The sequence below is a fragment of the Aricia agestis genome, chromosome 20 (assembly GCF_905147365.1).
Source record: "Aricia agestis chromosome 20, ilAriAges1.1, whole genome shotgun sequence".
In the NCBI taxonomy this organism is placed as follows: domain Eukaryota; kingdom Metazoa; phylum Arthropoda; class Insecta; order Lepidoptera; family Lycaenidae; genus Aricia; species Aricia agestis.
Window position 1 is genome coordinate 9,546,563 of NC_056425.1, and position 24,092 is coordinate 9,570,654.

Consider the following 24,092-nt stretch of genomic DNA (forward strand, 5'->3'; position numbering starts at 1 on the left):
GTGCAGCAAATGAAATGCTAAATGAACCACGGACCAGCGCAGCGGGACCACTCACCAGTCAGCAGTCACGGTCACTACGGTCAATAATCACCGCGTTCCATTTAGCGTTAAAAACGATCAAAATGCTCAAAATACGAGGGATTTTGAGCGTTTTGATCGTTTTTAACGCTAAATAGAACGTGGGGAAAGTAATGAAAGTTTGAAACCATTTACAAATAACTAAAATCCGTGAACAAAAAAAGAGCAAATTTTTTAAGCGTACTAATAAACAAACCAATGTTGCATGTGGTGCCTGCAATTGCCGTGCTTTTGCTTAGCACGATATTTATTATTGAGCTTATGTCTTATGCCTCCCGCAGACAGGTGCGCCGTGCAATATCACAATTTATCGGTCGATAATAAAGTAAGGGATATTGCGATAATTGCGTCCCGACTCCCGATTCCTTGCACACGGGCTCTGTGATTTTATCGTCCAATATTTCTTACGAGTTACGAGAGAGCGCCGCGCCGCGAATTCATTGCCGCAAAAATTAGCAAGTCATAGTCAAATAACATTCAATATCAGCGCGCCTTGAACAGTTTCAGTTACGACTTACGACGCTCGCCGCGTTCTTGATAGGGCGAAAATGTATGAAGAAATTTGAGAGCGTTTCTTATTTTTCTTATAAGAGTAAGTCTCCAAGGCCCCTCAAAATGTGGTCACACGCTCTTTACTACTACCCTAATAAACATACAGCATTAGGACCAAACACACGTTATTCCTCATTTATTTAAGTTCGCGCTTACGGAAAGCTTTAATAACTTTTGTATTCTATTCATTAGCATAGAGTGTGATACATCAAAATAATCTAGATTAACTGGGCTACCTAATTCCTAAAACTAGAGATCGCCCAATCGTCGAAATTCGACCGACTACCTATATTTTGTAAAAAATATTGACTTCATAATAGTTTTTTTCAATTCTTGTCTCTGGGACTCAGCTGATCTCAGACTGGCCATTTAGGCATTGTCTAATAGTATCTAAAATTAAATAAAAAAAAAACAATAATCCATTTTCAATTTGTCAACTTTTTTTTTTTTTTTTTTTTTTTTTTTCTTCTATTTTGGCAACTTGACACAAAGGATGCGTATTGTGCCACAGACAGGGTAAAAAGGTAAGGAACGGCGGAAGGAATAAAAGGAAACGAAATTTGGAAGAAAGTTAATTAAAACAGTGTGGTAAATAATTAAATTCTACAATAAACTAAATGACATATAACTTATTCTAAATATTAATATTATTTAATGATAAGTAATTAGATATACAATTATATACATATTTATCATTGGAAGCAAGTAGTATATTTACAGAAGTAGGAAATGGAATAGGGATTAAAGACAGTTTATTATACAGTTGGGAATGATCATGGAGGGAACACGATAGGATAATGTGGTTTAAGTCACCTACTTCTCCACAGTCACATAAATCATCATCTTTAACGCCAATTCTCCTAAGATGCGTTGGAATGCACATATGACCCAGTCTCATCCGAATAATTGATGTTGTTATATTTTTAGAGAGGAATATTTTAGAAAACCAGGGCTTAGTAGGGATCTCTGGTTGAATTTTACGATACTGTATAGCTTTTGTTTGACTACTCAAGGCCCACGACTTATTCCAAGATTTCAATAGGGAACTCCGTGCCAGAGCAGCCAAATCATGCGCATAATTATTAAAAGGGAACAAATCACCACTGAAAACAGCCTCTTTTGCCAATTTGTCGGCAATTTCATTGCCAACAATACCGCAATGGCTCGGTATCCATATAAATGTTATTGAAAAGCCTTGAAGTTTACATTGATATAGAAGGTTTCTAACTTGAACAATAATTGGATAACAATTTTTTGATTTAAAAGGAAATTTAATCAGGGATTGTAGAGAGCTTAAAGAATCTGTGAATATTAGAGTCTCTTTAAGCCTGCCAAGTAAAATATACTCAACAGCCTTAAAAAGGCCGTAACACTCTCCTGTAAAAACAGATGTTTCAGGCGGAAACTTTACTTTTTGTACAATATTATATTGTAAATGGTAGACACCAACTCCAACACAACTATCTGTAGTATCCTTAGATGCATCTGTATACATGTGGTGGTAACCCTGCCAATTGTTATTCGTGATGTACTTAAATATATTGTTAGCAAAATATGTATCTGTTTTTTGAATGCCAATGTCAAGTCTAATATCTGGCACAAGCGTTAGAGCTTCATATACTGAATCAAATAATGGAAAAGTTTGAGAACGAAAAGTGGGGGCGTCAATTACTAAGAATTTACGATAACTAGTAAGAAGTAAGGGATGAGATTTATGATGCCAGTATTTATTATTACTATGACACAGTTGAAATAAAGTTCTAAGTTTTGGAATTAAGGGATGATTTTTAAATTGATAACAACGAACAAAATATTTATCCGCCAGATATTGTCGACGGAGTTGAAGAGGAGGTTCGCAACATTCCAACTGAAGTGCGTTTATTGGAGATGATCTCATAGCTCCGCAGATTATACGCAAGGCTTTCGCTTGTATTTTGTCCATTTTTTGTAAACCAGTTACGCTACACGGCTCCAAAAGAAAAGTGCCATAATCTAGGACACTCCTAATTATTGCATTATAAATTAATTTCATAGTAAATGGATGTGATCCCCACCAGACACCAGATAAACACCTTAACATATTTAGAAGCCGCTCACATTTGGAACAGATGTAATCGATGTGTGCGTTGCCATTTAATTTTCCATCTAAATATAGCCCTAAAAATTTGACTTTGTCTTTAACGGGAATTGGCACTCCATCATAAATAATAGTAATAGGAGGAGGCATACGCATACGGGTAAATAAGACGACGGAACTTTTATTGATGGACAAGTCTAAGCCATGCTTGTCCATCCAAGATTTTAACTGTTTCAAAGCGCTAATAAGATCTCTACATGCAATATTTATCGAACTATTGATTACATAAATAGCCTTGTCATCTGCATATTGAAGTAATTTTATGATACTTAAATCTAGACAATTTTCTAAGTCGGATGTGTATATATCGTAAAGTAGTGGACTTAAGACTGACCCCTGAGGAATGCCTTTTCGAACAGTTCTAGTTTCCAAAGAGTTATTTAAAATTATTATTCTTTCTATTAAAATATTAATAATGAAATTTACTAAAATTAAAGGCAAACCAAATTTAATTAACTTTTCCTTTAGGATACTTATAATAATATTATCATATGCAGAATTTATATCCAAAAAAGATGCAACAACAGATTTATTTTCTGTGAATGCTGTGCGTATATCTGTGGTTAATATGGCAATATTATCTATGGTACCTCTACCTTTGCGGAATCCAAACTGTGTATTGGAAAGGAGGTTATGTTTTTCTACAAACCATTCTAGTCTGTTTTTCGCTAAATGTTCCGCAATCTTTAATAAAACAGAGGATAGAACAATGGGGCGATATGATGTAGCCAAAGACGGGGGTTTGTTGGGTTTTGGTACTGGAATAACTTTTTGTTTTCTCCATGAAGTGGGTAAATTACCAGTTATTAAAATTTGGTTTATTAACTTGAGGTAGTATTGTAAAATTTCCTCATCAGCATGTTGAAAGAAAGAATATGGAATGCCATCTAATCCGGGAGAAGAATCTTTTAAGTTTTGTACTACCCCTTTTAACTCTTCTTTTGTAAAAAGCGAATTTAGGTCTTCAAAATTTACATTTTGTAAAGGAGGAGGAGGTTCAATAGAAATAGTGGGAGGAGCTAAATTATCTAGAAACTCAGAAGCTAAAGAGTCAGATATAGGATGAGATGGGGTAGTGAATGCAGATCTATACCGTCTTATGTTTTTCCATACTATAGTAGGATGAATACCTGGATTTAATGATAAGCAAAAATTTCTCCAACTAAGTAACTTCTTTTTCCTGAATAATTTCTTAGTATCCTTAACGCAATCAAGATATAACTGATAGTTGGCTATGTTTGGATTTGTATTATATTGTTTTTCAATCTCTTTCCTATTCTTAATGGCAACTGTGCATTCTTGATCCCACCAAGGTGGAGATGGTGTATGATGACGTGAAGTATTTTTTTTTGGAAATGATTCATCAGCAGCTTTTATAAATGCTGCAGTCAAAGCCTCAGCACATAGTGACTCATTTTCTGATGATATTTCAGGAAGAAAAGATAACTGATTCCTGAGTGAAGTTTGAAATTTATCCCAGTTAGAATTATTGTTAATATGATACTTTATTGATTCAGACTGATTCGATTTACTTTTATCTTTACCTGGAAATGATAGAATTATAGGAAAGTGATCACTTCCATGACTTGACTGTAACACATTCCAATGAAAAACAGATGATAGATTTGGTGAACATATTGACAAATCTGGTGCACTACAACCTTCATGAGGAGCAGTGCGCCGAGTAGGTTGGCCGGAATTGAGAATACACAGTTTATTATAATCTATTAAATCTAAAACTTCGTAACCCCATTGATTGTCTTTGTGACTCCCCCATGACTGATGCTGTGCATTGAAGTCTCCTAGAATTACTACTGGTTGTGGTAATTGGCTAATAATACTTTTTATTTCAGAGAAGATGTAATATGAAGGATGAGGTATATACAGTGAAACAAAACATATGTTATTTACAGATGCAGCGATGATTGAAAAATCAGAGTGATGTGATGGAAGAGGAATGTGATGAAATGATTGATGGTGTTTGATGAGCATGGCTGTACCACCATACCCATCTGATCTGTCTTCCCTGAGACAAGTGTAGCCAGAAATCCTGAAAAGTGATTCCGGCTTGAGCCATGTCTCTTGTAAGGAAAGAACAATAGGTTTGTATTTATTAATTAAAAAAATAATTTCGTGTTTTTTACTAACCACACTGCGGCAATTCCACTGGACTACGTTGTCCATTGTTGGAAGTGGTATTAATTTGTGATTCAGTGGTGAATATGGCAGCGTTGGACGGTGATAAAGATGATAATGATGTAATCAGTTTGTTTAATGCTAAAATTGTTTCTTGTATCGAATCCATGTTAATACCGGGAGCTGGATATGCAGATCCATTATCTCCTAATGGAGGATTATAATCTTTTATTAAGCTATTATGTGTTTGTCTGTCATACCCATTTTGTTGTTTCTGTGGCAATTTTGGTTGTTTGAAAACAGTTTTTTTATATGACCGTTGCATTAAATTCAAATTCTGTTTATTATTATTGTTGTTGAAAAATGATTTTTGTGTATTTACAGGTGATGATGATGAAGAAGTAGATGATATTAACACGTCAGAATATAATTTTGAAATGGGAGGATGTAACTTAGAAGCTTCTGAGTAGGATAGACAATTGTGAGCCATTGACTCCTTAATTGATTTTTGGCGTTGGAATTCTGGGCATTTTTTATCAGTTGCAATGTGCGAACCGTGGCAAATACAACAGTAAATAGACTCCTCTTCAACTGAGCAACTATCACCAGCATGCCCTTGGCCACACCTAAAGCATCTAGGTGTTGACCGACATTGGTTTTTGACATGTCCGTATCTACAGCAATTGAAGCACTGTATTGTAGGGAATATATATAAGTCTACAGGAAGTGCATTATAGCACATGAAGACTCTCTTTGGTAGCGTCTGTCCGTCAAATGTTATTACCACAGATTCGGTGTTATTAAATTGAGCGGTTCCATTCACTATTGTTTTTTTCTTTAACCTCCTAATTTTTAGTATTTCACCACATCCAATTGGTAAAGTAATATTATTTATAACATCATCATCGGACCAATCAGCAGGTATGCCTCTAACTAATCCTATTCTACTTACCTGAAATGATGGAATAAAAGATTTAAATTGTTCTGAATTGAATTGAGGGTTACTTATAAAACTATTGGCTTCATTATATGAAGAAAAGGCTACAGATAATCGGTTTCTGGCTATTTTCTTAATACTACCATCTACAATATTTTTAATGTTATTTGTTTTAAAGTAATGGCCAAACACTATGGGGTGAAAATTTATGTTTTCATTAGGCGACTTTGGTACCTTTTGTATATGGACAATATAAGGAGAAGAGTCTGTATCTTTATACAGCATCCTACCGACCCGTGAATCTAAGCCCTGGGTTTTTTCAATTGTACTCATATTTGTCTGCGTTTCAGGAATAACGTCTTGTTTAGGGACATTGTGGATTTCGGTGTCGCTAAGACACATGCAATTGATATTCGGATTAGCCTTTTTTGGGTCCCTTTTAATTTTTTTCTGGCACTTTTTGCACCGCTTTCTAGGAATCGCTGGACGTTTTCTAGTATTTACTGAGCATGAGGTGTCAGTATCCATGCTCGAATCATTAGATACAGTAATATAAAGACCAACGGGGGGACCAGGTCCCCCCGGGTCGGGCTCCTCCATAATATTCTTATTAACTACGTTATAAAATAAAAACTTACCAAATAAAATGAATATAAACTACAAGAAAGAAAAAATAAAACTAAAACTACACTATTTAATTAACTAATTAAAGATAAAAAGAATTATAAAATTTTCCGAAAAAATACCGCGTCCGCCTTTTGCAAGTTCCCGCGCTTTTTTCAAAGGTTGTCAACTTTTTGTCAACAGACTTCAACCATAAATAAAAGAGTATAATTCGTATGTATAGGCTTGTCACTCAAAAATCTGTCATTTTTCCTAGTAGTAGTGTCGTAGTGTGTGTAACGTTTTATTTGTTAAAAATATATATGATAAACACGGCATTATTTTAAAATAATATTAGTTCGATGCACTCCTTCACCATATAAACTATTGTGTGTGCGAAATTTCATGCACCTACATTTCCCCATTTTTCGTAAAAAGGGTTACAAAGTTTTTCTCTCACGTATTAATATATAGATAAAATAATGTTATACCTTAAGTTAAAAAAGTTAGTAGGCATAACGTCTGTGTCACACCATTTTGCTAGTTTCACGAGCGGGTAATAAAACTGCACCTATCTTCCAAACGCGACGACTTGTGGTTACACGTTTTAGCTGCACCAACGCTCAGTGTCTTTCCAGCATCAGTACAGGGGACTCAAACCCTCGTTGCTTCAAAACAAAGAAAATATAAGATAAGATATTCCTTAAAAATTTTGTGGTCACTGTAGTCACTTTTGCGAGCATGTTTTGAATGATAATAATTTATAATTATGACACTCATATCAAATTAAGGAATAAGGTGTATGATCGAGATTATTTCCTAGTACTTTGTTTGTTTATTTACTTTAATCATAATTCTAAAAAATGTAAAATTTTCGTAACTTTCGTGGCACAATTTTCGTGGATTTTCACCCATGAAAGTTACCTAGTGACCTACAAAAGCTACGTAGGCTGTTTTGTACACCGTTTTCCTATGGCTGCCTGCCTGATACTATACTATACCTACTAATACTATAATAATATAGCCTGAATTGGCTATAGTATAGTATTAGTAGAGTGAAAAATTAGTAGAAAACGAATTTTTCACTCTACAAGCTTTTTTTGAAAAACAAAAAAATATGTGGCTTTATACATCAATCTACCTTCTGATCTTTTCCCCAAATATATCGAAACTGCTTCTAATCTAGTGGATTTACCTGAATATTTTACATGAACAACTGATATTACATCCTCAATCCAAATGCAATGCGATACTCAGACGAGAGCGAGCGAAGCGAGCCCTCATATATATCCCACAAACTGAATCGAAGAAAATATTATGATCTTGTGTCGTAAATCTCCATATTTAGTTGAAAACCCCCTTATATGACCTCCTAAATCACTTATTCTTCACGAACTTTAAATAAAATCACCTGAACCTCGAAAAAATCACAGCATTTCAGGACCAGTTACTTGACAGATTAAGCAACAAATTAAAGCTCCATGCTCTTTAGTATTGTTGATCTTATTAAAAACTGATTAAATAAATAATAATTTATTTTATTTTTTAAGGAAAAAAAGATTTCAATCCATATTTTGTTCCTAGAAAATTCAATCGTAACTTTCGTGGAGTTTGTCGCAACTTTCGTGGGGACCGAAATTTCAAATTTGATTATCTCAGTAGTTTATGGACCGATTTACATGCCTTAAAGATAGTATTTTATCTTTAGAGCACCTTAAAGGTATTTGCATTTATTTTAAAAAGATAACTCGAAAATAAAAAATTCCCACGAAAGTGACGCGGAGAATCATTCTTGAAGAATCACTCATAAATCGAAATGTTACTTATTTTTATATACAATATTTAGCTATTCGTACAGGGAACTAAATAAGCAACAATTTTTTGTATAGGTATTTATTTTCCTTAGTTCAGTGTAACGTATATTTATGTGCGGCTATAAAATTTTTATGGTGTAGACGTGGAGATGAATATATTATTTTTCATTTGAAACCAAAATATCCTCGCAGTGTGACTCCTAATTCTATAAGTGGCTCTGGGGATAGCGGTCTCCCACGGAATTGTCCGTGGGAGAGCCATGCTTCGGCACGAATGGGCTGGCTCGACCGGAGAAATACCACGGCCTCACAGAAAACCGGCGTGAAACAGCGCTTGCGCTGTGTTTCGCCGAGTGAGTGAGTTTACCGGAGGCCCAATCCCCTACCCCCCTAGAAATGCCGCAGTTGAAAAACAATTTGTTACCCCAGGAGGGTACCAACTGCGTTGGAGAATCCCTCTCTGGACGTCCATGCTCAGGAACCCCTGGAACTGAACGTGGACGTCCAGGCTGCCCCTCGTATTCTGGGGAGGGCAAAACTGCGCTCCAATTTGCTCGGGGCAAGAGCAAACACACAAGGCACCCCCCTCGATATTGAACATGGACTTTTGTAATATCAGGGGATTACACTCCAACCTTAATGCCGTCCATTACCACCTTGAGACGGCAAAGCCGGCTTTGCTCTTTTTAACCGAGACGCAGATATCATCTCCGAGTGACACATCATACCTTTCCCACCCAGGGTATTACCTCGAGCACTCCTTTCTACCCAAAGCTGGAGTGTGTGTGTATATCAGAGATGATATCAGCTCTCGCCACCTCAGCAATCTTGAGGTCATGGACCTTTCAAACTTATGGCTTCGCATAGATTGTGACGACCACCCTCGCGTCTATGCGTGCCTATATAGGTCCCATAGTGGTGACCCCGAGACGGACCGACTCTTGGAGCACCTGCAAGCTGCTTCAGATTTTGTGCAGCAGCAGATCCCATCCGCAGATATCATAATACTTGGCGACTTTAATGCCCACCACGCCGACTGGCTCAATTCCACTAAAACTGATCATGCGGGGAGATCTATCTGCAACTTTGCCCTTGCGAACGACTTGACACAACTGGTTACTACGCCTACGCGAATCCCAGATGTGGATGGTCAGAATCCTTCCTTGTTAGACCTCCTACTGACCAGCCCTACACGTAGAAAATGGATCGCTGGCCCAGGACGCAAAAGACAAAGCCGATCTTCTGGGCAAGCTCTTTGCATCAAACTCGAGCCTGGATGACGGGGCGCAGAAACCGGCGACCATACCGCGATGCACGAGCGTCATGTCGGATATTCGGTTTCATCAGCGCTCAGTGGGAAAAGCCCTCTGTTCCCTTGATATCCAAAAGTCGAATGGGCCTGACGGAATCCCGCCTATTGTGTTGAAAAAGTATGCTCCAGAGTTCGCTCTGGTCTTGACTCCACTGGCATCGTCCCGGCTTCCTGAAAGACAGCCTTGGTGCACCCGATCCCCAAAAAAGATGATCGCTCAAATCCTTCCAACTACAGACCAATCGCTATAACCTCTCTCTTCTCGAAGATAATGGAATCCATTATCAATAGCCAGCTTCTTCGATACTTGGACGGCCAGGGATTGCTAAGCGACAAACAATACGGGTTCCGTAAGGGTCGCTCGGCTGGTGATCTCTTGGCATACCTGACTCATCGTTGGGCTCAGGCAATTGAGTCGAAGGGAGAGGCATTGGCTGTTAGTTTGGACATTGCGAAGGCCTTTGATCGGGTTTGGCATAAAGCGCTGCTATCAAAGCTTCCATCATACGGGCTGCCCGAGAAATTATGTAAGTGGGTCACTAGTTTCTTAGCGGACAGAAGCATAAAGGTCGTAGTTGACGGCGAATGTTCAGAAACTCAGTCTGTTAATGCTGGTGTCCCTCAGGGCTATGTGCTATCGCCTACTCTATTCATACTGCATATACCATCCTCATCACCTTGATGAGTGGCAGTCTTCCACAGTGCGTTTTTCGCGTAACTTTCTACCGCGCACTGTAAAACTCTGGAATGAATTGTCACCAGCAGTATTTCCGGACCGATACGACCTGCAAACCTTCAAGAAAAGAGCGTATTCCCTCTTAAAAGGCCGGCAACGCATCTGCAGCTCTTCTGATGTTGCGAGTGTCCATGGGCGACGGTAGTTGCTTACCATCAGATGACCCGTTTGCTCGTTTGCCCCCTTATTTAATAATTTAAAAAAAAAACGTATGTAAACGTAGGCAAATTTAATTGGTTGTACCCAAAAAAAGAAGAAGAGAATGTGAAAGAGTGATGTATTTTTTTATTTTCCTAAAATTGTGTTATCTGGGTTTTTAATGTGTAATATTGGTAGGATATTAACCATTAAATAATCGTGCACAAGTGTGGGAAAGTGATGTAGTAACCAGAAACGTGCTCTTTTGTGTTCCATCAAAAGTTTCAGTAAAGCGTCCTACCACTTTACTGAATCGACCGACTTGACTTCTTGACTGTATTGACTTTATACTTAGACTTTGACTAAACTTTGGACCTGACTGACCTGACGATAATATATAAAAAATTGTATTAAAGAATATTGTTTTCCCGCCATAATATTATACTCATAGACATAAGGCCGCCTCCCCATATAGACGAACGCGTCGGCCAACGCGTTGGCAGACGCGTTGGCGGTGCGCTTGCAGCGGCGTTTGTGAGTAATCCACACATAGGAAGGTCGTTCAGTATGCTTTGGATCGCGCCAATGTGCGGATGGATTCGAAATGGATGTTAAGTCGCTAACAGCTGCAGCTGTATATTTATTCACAGCTTATAATTACTTTGTAAATGTGGACAAGAAAAAGTTTTTAAAGGTTATTCTCGAAATAAATAAATAAAAGGCGAGAAAACGTAACAAACAAAAAAATAAACTCACTTTTAAATAATATTTTATAATATTAAAATAATATAAGTAATTATTTTATTACCTACCTACTTATTATTTATTTAATTATTACATATAAAAATTATTACATATTATTATAATTATCATAACTATAACTCCGGGCGATCTGATCGCGCGGCCTATGTGTGGATGGAGCACGAAGCTTGCGACAAATGTCCTTTGATCTTTGCCGACATTTCCGACCCGCGCGGCAAGCTCGCAGACGCGTCGGCCAACGTCTAAATACCTACGGCCAACGCGCGAACGCCCGTTCTACACATTGGGCCAACGCGTCTGCCAACGCGTCGGCCAACGCGTTCGCCTATGTCGAGTGCCGGCATAATATATACTGTCGTATGATTATACTCGACACTGGCCATGGTTATAGCCGAAGTGCCATTATATGAAAAAAAAAAAGAAGAAGAAGAAAATTTAAAAAATAATAAATATCGTTGATTTTATAATTTTGTTTTAGAATATTATTATTTTGTTGGGTTTTATCACTAGAATTAAAAACATTGAAGTAAAAACGTTTTGTGGTTACACAACACGAAAACCTTTTTAAGGCCTTTATGGGTCAAGGCCTAGTTTTAGTTGTATTGGTAATGTCTTTTTATGTTTACAGTTTACACAGATAATTATTAGTGAGTTATATTTATTAGTGAGTTATAATACTGCGAAATAGTAAACAATAAATATAATAATAGCGTAATGTAACAATTGCATTTAACGGATAGTAACGAAAGTGCAACAAACTTTTATGACAATAATACAATATGTTTTCAGGGATTTACTGCAATAAGCTGGGTTTACGTGGTGTACCTGAGTTGTAGGATCACTGAGCATAATGCCTCTGACGGCTGATGTAGCAGCACAGCAAGTGCAGGTACACATTCTATTTACAGAAGACCTAATTTCACATTTCTCTACACTCCATAATCACATAAATGGCTTCCTAAATCTTTTCCTTATTATGTTTTCTTTTGAACTAAATTTTAGTTTCATTCTGTCATTTAAACTGCTTGAAAGCTAGGCCGCCTATTTGCGCTGAATTCCAAATTTTTTTGTTATATAGTTTACAGTACATCATGCATTTAAATTTCAGGAGCGTCTTAGATCTTTGCACAGATTGATTTATGATATCGAAGCTGAGAGAGGTCGCAATGAACAGTGCATTGAGGCCATACTGCGAGCAGAAAAAGCTGCTGAGTCGTCACCATCCGCTGAAGATTCTTCAGCTACTTCTCAACAGGTTAAATAGGTTTAGAATTGATTGTATGTTATTGAATGAAGTAGAGGTCGAATATCATAATATGGCTAGTGCATGTTTATCTTCAAATGAATGCTTAAGAATTTAATTTGTTGTAAATTATAAAATATGTGTAGGGTCTACGAATAATAAAAACTAAGGAATCGTAACTCCCATACTATTACCGTTTTAAATTTGGTTCCTTTTGATCTGTCATGTAATGTCAGCCTAGTACCGCTCAAGGTCACCTAAATATTGCAAATGTATTGAAATGTGTACCTAAGGTACACTTTTTTGACAAATATTGTGGAGCATGTTTTTTGACGGACTTACTTTTCCTTAGTTTTTATTATTCGTTGTGTAGGGTACACAATACTTTATATTACATCATAAACTTTTCGGCTAAGTTAAGACACCCAAATCGTCAAATGTTATGCTTTGAACGATATGGCGGTAATTAGGCAGCTAAATAGAATAATTCGATTTGGCCAGGCATATCGTGATCAGGCCAAGCTAAAAATTTATACAATAAAATTATAATATTTCCTAGAGGAGACTCACAGTTCAGCCTAAAAATCATACATGTTAATAATAACTATATTGCATACAGCCTACACATCTAACATATCAGCCTTTAAGGTTGTGATGTTGGAACCTTTAATACAGCACTAGATCATTGATGTGGAAATTGTAGATACTTAATAAAATTGTTACATATCTTTTGTAGCAAATGCAGCTTAAGAACTTATACAAGGCGGGACTGACAGCAGCTGAGCAGGAGGACAGGGTGCTGCGCAGTGCTCTGTCACGGATATATGAGATACGAGCTATCAAGAATGAAAGGAGGATTCAGGTATGAAAAGAAAGATAGATTTTTATTAGGGCATTACTTAAATGTAAACAAACATAAATCTATTAACTGATTCATTGCGGCACACATTTTTGAAAACTTTTAGTAGTGGCGGCATACAATTTTCTTGTGACACGTTAGCCATGTCATATGCCCTAGAAGTTGTATATGTCTCGCCATAGATATTGCAAACCTTTTGTAGGTCTCAAAGTTAGAAAAATGACAGCCCCATTTTTTTCAATTCACAGAATATTCAGAAACGAAGCCTATAGGCTTATTCTACATGGAAAATTAAGAAGGTTTTGTCCAGACTAGAACCTTCTTACGTTTAATTTGAGGGAGATACAATTGTGTTCCAAATGACACGGCTCCTGTGTCATACGCCACACGTTAAAAATATGTATCACACAGCTGCTGTGTCATATTAACCGATTCAGTGCAGATGACACGAGTTCTGTGCACACAGTGTGTTAAATATAGTTATGAATTTGCCTGAGTGGTCAAAAGCACTTAAGAAGTAATGCTAAACTTCCCTTTTTTTACTGCATATACAGAATGTGCGTCCAAGATCCTACAACCTGAAACCTCTTACATTTTTGGCAAAATGTTTCCTGTTTATGATGGAATGGTATTCGATCCTAGACGTTATATGGAGTTGTCGTTAAATGGAGATAAGAAAAATCAATACTTTTTTTGTCATTATACAGTGATTTTCTGTTCCTAACCATATTTACAGTTTGAAAGTTGTAACTATAACTGAGAATATTATGATAACAAATAGATATTAATAATCCATGACTCCTTATTATTAGTTAGGGACTAGGGTCTAAAAAAAATCTACACGTGCAATCAATCTCAATTTGTAAACAAAAGGACTAATTTCTTAGAAAGTTCTGTATGCATGATGCCGAAAGCCGAATTTGTTAATATGGTAACAAAATTATTGTAATTATAGTCTGTGCATATTTAATTATAGTCTGTGCATATTTAAGTTTGCGGGCTAGGATAACAATGCGACAAAAAAACGTACACAGCTGTGCAGTTTTTACTAATTTTAGTAATTTTAAAAGGTACTTTTTATTGTTCAATTGTTGTAATGCTGACGTTATTGAGAGTGGGTGTGATGCTATGTAGAGTGTACCATATGGTAGACAAGCTAAACCAACCAAAGTCAATTGATTTCGACGCTTTAGAGAGTTTGTCGTTAAATAGAGTGACGTTACATGGAGTTTACACTGTATTTAACATCTCTAGGCTCGACACGCCGGTAACAAAGAGACTATCGGCTGCGGGGCTCTCATGAAAATGCTACTAAGTGCGGCCGCGACGCTGCCGCTACACGTGCGTCGCGCGGGCGAGCGCGCGCCCCCGCTGTGCGGCGCGGTGCCCGCCGACCCGCACCACGTGGCGCGCCCCGGAGACGCCGTAGCGGCTCTAGTGAGGGTGTCCGATAAGGAGGAGAACTGGATACTCGCTGAGGTCAATTGCATTGTTTATTTTATAAGTTTCGGTATATTGTCCTTAAATATAATTATTTACATTGAAATTTTGCACAGTTATAGTTTATATGGTGAAAGAGTGCATCAAGCTAATATTAATATATTTTGAAATAGGGATGATGACAAGGTCAAAGATTAGCTAATATTGTTTATAAAATAAAGAAATCACGGTAAAAAATAAGTGTTCCCAAAATTTCAGCTTGATAGCATTTGTATTTTTTTGTTATGCGCCTTCAAATACAAATACAAATACAAAAGTCTTTATTCACCATGATAATTTTACAAACATTTTAACAAATAACGGTCCCCCAAACTAGGCGAGGCCTGTCCTATGGGTGAGTTTAATTGAGTACAGTAACTTTAAATAATCCAACTCAAACCCGCGACAGTTTTGTGATTTTTGCTGTAAAAGATTTAGAATATCACCTGTTTATAGATTGTATTGACGTCTTAACGGTATGAAAAAAATACAATGTACTGTTGAGAAAGTCGTCTATACAATGTTGGAATTACTTTTTACCACTTTAATATGAAATAGTTGAGTAAAAAAATATGTAACTCGGCAAAATTTTAGAGAAAATGGGCAAAGAATTGCTGTTAATTTCGGCAACTTGGAGCTGTAATTCATAAAAAGAAAGCGACAAAAATAATCTATACAGTGTGTAACAAAAATAAGTGATAATACTTTAGAGTGTGTACGTGTTCCTTGTAGAGAGTTCACTGTGAAAGTAGCAGCTCTGAAAGCCGACATTTTTTTTTTCACTTTTGTATGGGCAAGGGCCCGAGCGTCACGAGTTTCCCCATACAAAAGTGAAAAATTTTTTTGTGATTTCAGCGCTGCTACTTTCACAGTGAACTCTATACAAGGAACACGTACACACCCTAAAGTATTATAATTTTTTTTTGTTACACCCTGTAGATAAAATTCCATCCAATTCGAGAAAAAAAAAAAGAAAAGCAAATTGTGCCAAAAAACACGATTCAAAACAATTTAAATATCAAGGCTGCCTTGCGGCGAGTAATATAATGTGAGATTTAGGTTGTTTTGAATCGTGTTTTTTGGCACAATTTGATTTTTTTCTTTTTTCTCGAATTGGATAGAATTTTATCTATATACTTACATAGATTATTTCTGTCGTTTTCTTCAAAATTTCGGCAAAATTTCGTATACGGACTCTTAAGTGTCTTTCAATTACCGATAAGAAAAAAAAATAATCATCATGCCTATTATGCTTTTATCATATATTTTTTTAACAAATCAAACATTACACACACGACAACACACACACACACACTCGGAGATTTTGATTGACAAGCCTGCCCCTATACATACGAATGTATAGGGGCAGGTCATAAAGTATACCTAGCGGAATAGAGCAACAATCTCGAGTTGTCAAATTAAACTGAAATTGGTTTCATCTGTGTGTAAAAATATGTGTACGTATACACTTACACATGCATGATTGAACATGATTTCTATGAGATTCAATTGTCAACGTGCGCCACGTGCCGACTGGACGTCAAAAAAAGAGTGCTGCTGTCATGTATCACACGTCTCTTTTTACCACGCAGTGTTACTGATAGTGACATCTCTCTTGCCCAGGCCTTTGTTTCTCTTTTTCGCTAGGTATATTAACTTTATGGGGCAGGTACTCTTTTTGTACTCTTTTATTTATGATTGTGAAATTGAAAATAGATTTAGTTTTTTTCATTGAATCTTAAATACTGTTAAGCGGGGAATTCACTACCGGGCTGCCCGCGGGCCGCCCGGCTGGCACAAGTCTGCCGCTTGCCCCTATTGAACACACACTGTAGAACAGGCAAGTCAGTCGAATAGATAGAGGACTGCAGCTCGGTCGTGGACTCATGGACTCGATCTTCTTTGTAACAAATGATAGATCAGCATCGGCATTGATTTCTTTGGATTTTTCAATAAGTTCGTTGTATAGCAGCATTACGTAGATCGGTGTTCATGTAATCCTTGCTTTTAACTTTCTACAAACAAGGATACGACCAGTAAATGGAAATAAACGAATGTCAAAATTGTTTCTGTTCCCTCATTCCTAAGTTTAGTGTTTGTATTGTTTACAATAATATTTTTTAAAATAATATTTTATGTGCACTCCAGTCACTCTCCAGTCGCTCTCCAGGGCGCGAATGACGACGGGCCGCCCGTCGCGACCATTCATGTTCAGACTTGCCCGTGCCCGCGCGGGAAAAATGCGATCTCGCGGGCAGGCTGCGGGCACGGGCCAACGGGCATGTCTGTGCCCGTACCTAGGAATTGACGAGCAGACATGCGACAGACCTGCCTGTGACGGGCGGCCCGTAGCGGGCGGCCCGGTAGTCAATTCCCCGCTTAGACAATTATTACACGGCCAGTCTGTCATCATTTCACTTTATTAATCTGAAACTCGCAGGAATTATGTTTAAAAATAATAAAGTCAATATTTTGACAATAGAATATCAATAGAAAAGCATTGAAATTTGAAACATTTATTTTAATTTTTTATTTCGATCGACGATCTCTAGTTGGACATTAATTAATTAATATGTTACTCACTACTCACTAGTCACTGATGTCACTCACTCACCAGTGGCACACCAATACAATAAGGCGTCGGATGACGTCATCAGCAATGACCAGGGGCCGTACCACGAAACCGTTTTTAATTCTCAAACAATCGTACGAGAATGCCGGGTCCTACTCTAACAACGTCTTTTCACGTTTGTTAGAGTAGGACGCGGCATTCTCGTACGATTGTTTGAGTCTCAAGACGGTTTCGTGGTACGGCCCCTGTATACTGGGCTTTATTTAAAAACCTAGGCTTTAATACTCATGAGATGAATAAAAAATTGGTACAATATGTTATTTGAACCAGTTGTAGTAGTCATAAATCGTACGAGAATGCCGGGTCCTACTCTAACAACGTCTTTTCACGTTTGTTAGAGTAGGACGCGGCATTCTCGTACGATTGTTTGAGTCTCAAGACGGTTTCGTGGTACGGCCCCTGTATACTGGGCTTTATTTAAAAACCTAGGCTTTAATACTCATGAGATGAATAAAAAATTGGTACAATATGTTATTTGAACCAGTTGTAGTAGTCATAAATGTGTTGATTAAACAGTCTTACGGACTACCAAAGATTGGTTTCCGCCTGAATACTGTACTAAAAATAAAATATAATATTGTTACAGGTGGTATCCTGGCTCCCAGCACAAGGCAAATATGAAGTGGACGATATAGACGAGGAGCAGAAGAACAGGCACGTGCTCAGCAAACGCCGCGTGGTGCCCCTGCCGCTAATGCGAGCCGACCCTCGCACCGACGAGGGCGCCCTCTTCCCTAAGGGCGCACTAGTTATGGCCCTGTACCCGCAGACGACCTGCTTCTATAGGGCCGTGGTGAACCGACTGCCGACTACCGCGGCGGACCCGTATGAGGTTTTGTTTGAGGTGAGGGAATATCCATACTGCGGGGCTAAATGGTCGCTTTGAAGAATCATGATATAAATCATAATATGATTCATTTTTCTAAAATCGCAAAATGCAACTCTGCTTGCAATTCATTTCTGTATTTTTGTACTGATTTGACATTTGTGAGTTTGACAGTTTTGACAATTCATTTGCTGAATTGATTGAGAGGAATTTCTAAATGTGACCATTTTAGCCCCGCTGATAATATTATAAACTAGACATTCCGCGCGGCTTCGCCCGCGTAAATTAGATAATTCACAGACAAATTGGTCCACAAAAAATAGCCTATGATCCTTCACGTGGTCTATTTCTTATCTGTGTTAAAATAAGTCCTTTCAAATAATTTTCCCCAGTTTTTTCCACATTTTCCTCTATTTCTTCACTCATATTAGACTTGGCGTGATAAAATATAGCCTACTAGTTGTTGCCCGCGACTTCGTCCGCGTGGACTTCAGTTTATAGCGCGCGATGTCAACAAAATTGGTGTCAAAAGCTTTTATAAAAAAAACCCTGGTACCCCTTTTTAACGTTGTTCGTGGCGGCCGAAAAGGAAGATCTTCCGACCGAGAGAGATAGCATGCTCGGTCAGGCCGAAGCCCCGCTGACGTCATTTCAGACGTTGTATATATCTTGCCGTTCTCCGAAACTTCGATAGCGCGATGCAGGAATGTTAGGCGAATTGTGGGTACCGCCACATCACTCCCCCCCGAAGACCTGTGGTATTCTTCGATGCGCTTGTGTTGTCAGATGTAGTCCGAAGCTACGCGTGCAATGACCAGGAGAGGGACCCCGTGCTCTGCTTGCTGACCGGTCGTTGTAGCCTATGGCTGCCCCGTTCAAGCCAGACGCGGGTTCGACCGGCGCGGACCTCCAACGCGGCTTATGGTCGAGGCGACCCGGTTATGCTTGATGTCTGCTGACGTGGTGCGGAGGGGCGGGGAGTGTTGATGATGATTGATGTCCAGAAGGATGCGTGTTCTTGTCGGTGGTCACCAATTTAGCGTTGTTCGTGGCGGCCGAAAAGGAAGATCTTCCGACCGAGAGAGATAGCATGCTCGGTCAGGCCGAAGCCCCGCTGACGTCATTTCAGACGTTGTATATATCTTGCCGTTCTCCGAAACTTCGATAGCGCGATGCAGGAATGTTAGGCGAATTGTGGGTACCGCCACACCTTAAATCAAAACAGCTGTGCAGTGTGCACATAATATTTCAATTTTTAAAATAAACTTTATGCCAAATTTTTAAGCTTATTTAGCCCCACAATTACACAACTTTACCCATAAACTATTTATCATTGATAGGTTTAAGGTTACGTCACTGCATAGATATTAGATAAAGTACTGATTTATTAAATAACGTAAAAAAGAAATAACAATCGAAAAAACTGAATGTGAGATAATATCACCTCTTATAGAAATACTTTTGGGCAAGCGTTAACGCGATGTAGGAGCCGCACGGCGCCATCTATTATGAATTTTTGGAACTAACTTAATTTGAACAAATTTACGTATTTTCACCCCCTAACAACGTTTTTTTCCAGTAAAAAAGTAGCCTATGTCCTTTCTCAGGCTTTAGACTATCTGTATACAAAATTTCATTACAATCGGTTCGGTAGTTTTGGCGTGAAAGCGAGACAGACAGACAGAGATACTTTCGCATTTATAATATTAGTATAGATAGCCTTCCTCGATAAATGGGCTATCTAACACTGAAAGAATTTTTCAAATCTTACCAGTAGTTTCTGAGATTATCGCGTTCAAACAAATAAACAAACTCTTCCGCTTTATAATATTAAGTATATAGTGCGTGCCTATATATGCGAAAGTGCCTGTCAGTTACCTCCTCTCGTTAAAAACATATTGTATTGCAATTGCGTGTAAAGTCGTGTCTCAAGTGAGCGAGAGCGATAGGTTTACTTCGTCTTGCGAAAACTTTTTTTAATTAATATTTTATTTAAGGAGTTTTGTCGGTGACTGTCAATGCCACCCCCATAAAGCTTATAAGTGAAAACTTAAATGTTATCTACTAATTGTAAAATTACTGTAATTTTTGCAAGCTGTAAGTTTTCTGAATAAAATTATATAATGTTATTGCTAAAGTTCTAAAGGTGTGTATTACGTTTGCAGGACTCGTCGTACGCGGACGGGTACTCGCCGCCCGAGCGTGTAGCACAACGATACGTCATCGCCATCAAAGAGGGAAAGGTGAGCTTTCACTTTTCAGTTTTCCCCATAAAGTTAATATACCTAGCGGAATAGAGAAACAAAGGCCTGAGCAAGAGAGATGTCACTATTAGTAACACTGCGTGGTAAAAAGAGACTGTGACACATGACAGCAGCACTCTTTTTTTGAGGTCCAGTCGGCACGTGCCGCACGTCGACAATTTTATCTCATAGAAATTATGTTCAATCATGCTTGTGTAAGTGTATACGTGCACATATTTTTACACACAAATGAAATCAATTTCGGTTTCGTTTGACAGCTCGAGATTGTTGCTCTATTCCGCTAGGTATATTAACTTTATGGTTTTCCCTAATCGAAAAAGTTGTTTATTGTTGGTTACAACTTACACGTCAAATTGCTTTGCCATGACATGACTTTGACATGCGCAATAAGTCTATGATATGTCCGACAAAGGCAAGTAGACCTTAGTGGGCCCCTAGACGAACAATTTTATTGTGCAATATCAATAAATAATATTATTGAACAATTTATTTGACAATAAGATTGAAAGGCGGCTTATTAGCTGCTTCGATATTTTTATTACAATAAGAGCTAGTCCACACGGCGCGTTGCGTCGACGCAGCGCTGCGGCCGTTGCGTTGTTTTACATACAAATTACCAAGGTGTTCACACGGTGCGCTGCGTCGTCGCAACGCACACATGACGGACAGCAGCCCCCGAGACGAAGCGGGAGGGGGTGTTAACGTTAAGACTGCTTCGTAATAACTAATAACGCTGCGATGGCGCAGCACCCGTGTGGCCAGCTATGCGTCAAAATGTTTGCGTTGCGACGATGTGGACTGACTCTAAGTTATAAGGTTGATAATTTCTTACAAACTTATTATCTGGTGTTGCAGGGTCGCGGCACCTGACCCCAGTCCCGGTCGGCGCCGCCGTCCGCGCGCTGCTCGCCGCGCGACGACCGCCAGACGCCGCGCGCGACGCCGCACACGCTCCTATAACTTGCCTTTCGCTTGGGCCAGGCCACAACCAGGTCGTATCGCCAAACAACATAGAGAAATGTGATGCGATGTCGCAACGCAAAAATTTCATCAAATACGACATTAATATACAATAAGGGTCAATTTATACTAGCGCAGAGTCGAAGCGCATCGAAACGTCTTACCAAAAACTAGACATACTCTGGAGTTAAGGTTGAATTTGTTATGTTTAATTTTGGTGAGTCGCTTGGATGCGATTCGCCTCTGCGCTAGTATAAACCTTCAAATTAAACGTTTTAGACGCCGCATTACTCTTTGCGATGCGCTGTGGGCTGTGGCATAGAAAATTTCCACGATGCGTTCTTCGGCGTCGTAGATTTTTACGATGCGACGCATGGCAGTGTTGTGGCCTGGCCCTTTCGAAAATCGAGTATCAAAAGCTGCTTTTCATCCACGAATAATGTTACATAGTGATAAAAATGGAAATAAATGCATAATAAATTGTAAAGTATATTTTTTATACTTCTATTTTTGAATAACACCCAATAGTAAGACCATACATAGAATCATAATAATCCAAGAATAATGCAGTTTTGATGTAGTCTGTTAGGTGGTCAAAGTTTAAAACCAAAGGCAAGCGATTTGTCAAAGCTCCAATAATCAATCTTATGCAAAAATCTTTGGTTGGTTTTCTCGGAGTTTTGATTAAATACTATTATATACATATTTTTTATACTTAATTATTATTGTGATAATACTGGACAAAACTCGACAAGGTTTGGTTGGGGTAGGCTAGTGCAAAAATCATAGTTCAAATAAAATACTGTGTATTTTGAATGTTTTATTACACAATCTGTAACATCCATTCAATACATGATAAAATGTCCGAAATATACATTTTTTTAGTTTTTGATAAAACATAAAACAAATTTGATTTCCTACCGATTACAACCTACAAACTAATGGGAATAAAATAATGTTAATGGAAGCAAAAAAAGTAACATAAAGGATCTTAAAATGTGGGAGTAATTATTACTCGAATAAATATAAAGATGTATGCAAACGTTTAAAATTCAACGCCATTCAGTCGATTTTACACGCTTGGTTACAGTGTGCATACAACTTATAGTGCACTCTTTATAGAAAAATATTTATAGTCAGTTAATTTTATATACAATGGATAAGTCACTTTGTCGCTTGTGCGTTTAAGACGCCTGAAAAAAAAAACATGGGCATGACGAAATTTACTACAGAACTACACAATTAGTTTGGGAAATGCTTGACATTTCCCAAACACGACACAATTAAACTACAAGGCCCAAAAACTTTTTTATCTATTTTGGAATAAAAGTTTTAACCTACAAGCTCTTGTGCCAAGCGTACTTTCGTTTTACTAAAATTATAAATCCGATCTGCGGGCTTCACGATTTCCGTTCGACTCGGATTCGGAAACTTAACGTGCGATCACTTGTCAGTGCTCAGCGCGGCGAGCGGTTATTGGATGTCGCGCGGTAAAGTTTTCGAATCCGAGTCGAATTGCGCATTGTGACTTGGGGCCCTGGTCGGTATTATGGCATATTAACTTATACACACCCATCAATAAACACATAATATTATTACCGCAACGGATAAAGGAGTGTAGCTTCGCTCATAAGCTGATCTCACATTTGTCAGCACCGTACACGCCGAACGCGCTGCATAGTTCACGAAACGCGGCGCGTACAGTGCGGACCACAGAAATAAATCAAGATAGAACAGCGACGCGCGTGCGTTGCTAAGGAATCGCTCGTGTCAATTTTTGCTTTGCTTTTAGTTAAAACAAATAACTTACCCGTGGCAAGAAATACCTCCTTTCGACCGATTCACTTTCGTAATTCTGTTTTTACAATTAGACACTGCACAATGAGGAATTTTTGCACAACCGCTCCGGTGTAATCAAGTCGAGACGTGCGCGCTGACTGAATGAACGTTCAATGAATCTTGCAGTATACTGCATGATTAAAACTCGCGTTCTCCGCCCGCTTAGCCGTTCTATCTTGATTTATTTCTGTGGTGCGGACCAATGTGCGAGGTTTCACATTATTTCATACAACGGATTCGGATCGGCGCGTGCGTGCCGATAAATGTGCGATCATCTTTTGCTGTACTCCTCGTATAGTATTCATCATAAATAACAATGAGATCAATAAAATTCATGAGTCAGCTGTGTACACTTGTAGATATATCCCTTACTGATAAAAAAGACGTAATATTTAATATGTTTTGACCTTGTCTATCAAGCCTCTTATCTTTAAGAATCGAACATTTTACAACTATAAGATTGTGTATCTTTTTTTTTAGTAAGGGGGTTAGCCTCGGACCCAAAACAATTCATGGTTTGATGAAACAAAAATTTTACAACACAATCAAAGTCAATAATAATAAGAACATTTTTATAGGCGTTTTTCCTGATTAACAAATACATAATCCTATTGATTTTAATCTCTCGTTGGTCAATTATATCTTTTAATTACATAACTTGATTTACTTTTGGACTCAAACAAAATTATTTCTGGGGTCGAGACTTAGCACCAATTTTATTTTACGTGTTGTGACAAAAATAATTTTGTTAAATTGATTTCATACCGTATTGTCAAACTTTAAAA

At 38.1% G+C, this 24,092-nt stretch overlaps 1 protein-coding gene across 1 annotated transcript; it reads left to right on the forward strand.

Annotated features, from left to right (window-relative positions):
* Positions 1-11,667: 11,667 nt before the first annotated feature.
* LOC121736981 (SAGA-associated factor 29) lies at positions 11,668-21,949 on the forward strand. Its single transcript, XM_042128475.1, has 8 exons — positions 11,668-11,810; positions 11,995-12,094; positions 12,314-12,460; positions 13,185-13,310; positions 14,562-14,786; positions 18,005-18,262; positions 20,410-20,487; positions 21,364-21,949. Exons 2-8 carry the CDS (start codon positions 12,056-12,058, stop codon positions 21,376-21,378), a joined length of 888 nt encoding a protein of 295 aa, XP_041984409.1. The 5' UTR covers positions 11,668-11,810; positions 11,995-12,055; the 3' UTR covers positions 21,379-21,949.
* Positions 21,950-24,092: the final 2,143 nt, after the last annotated feature.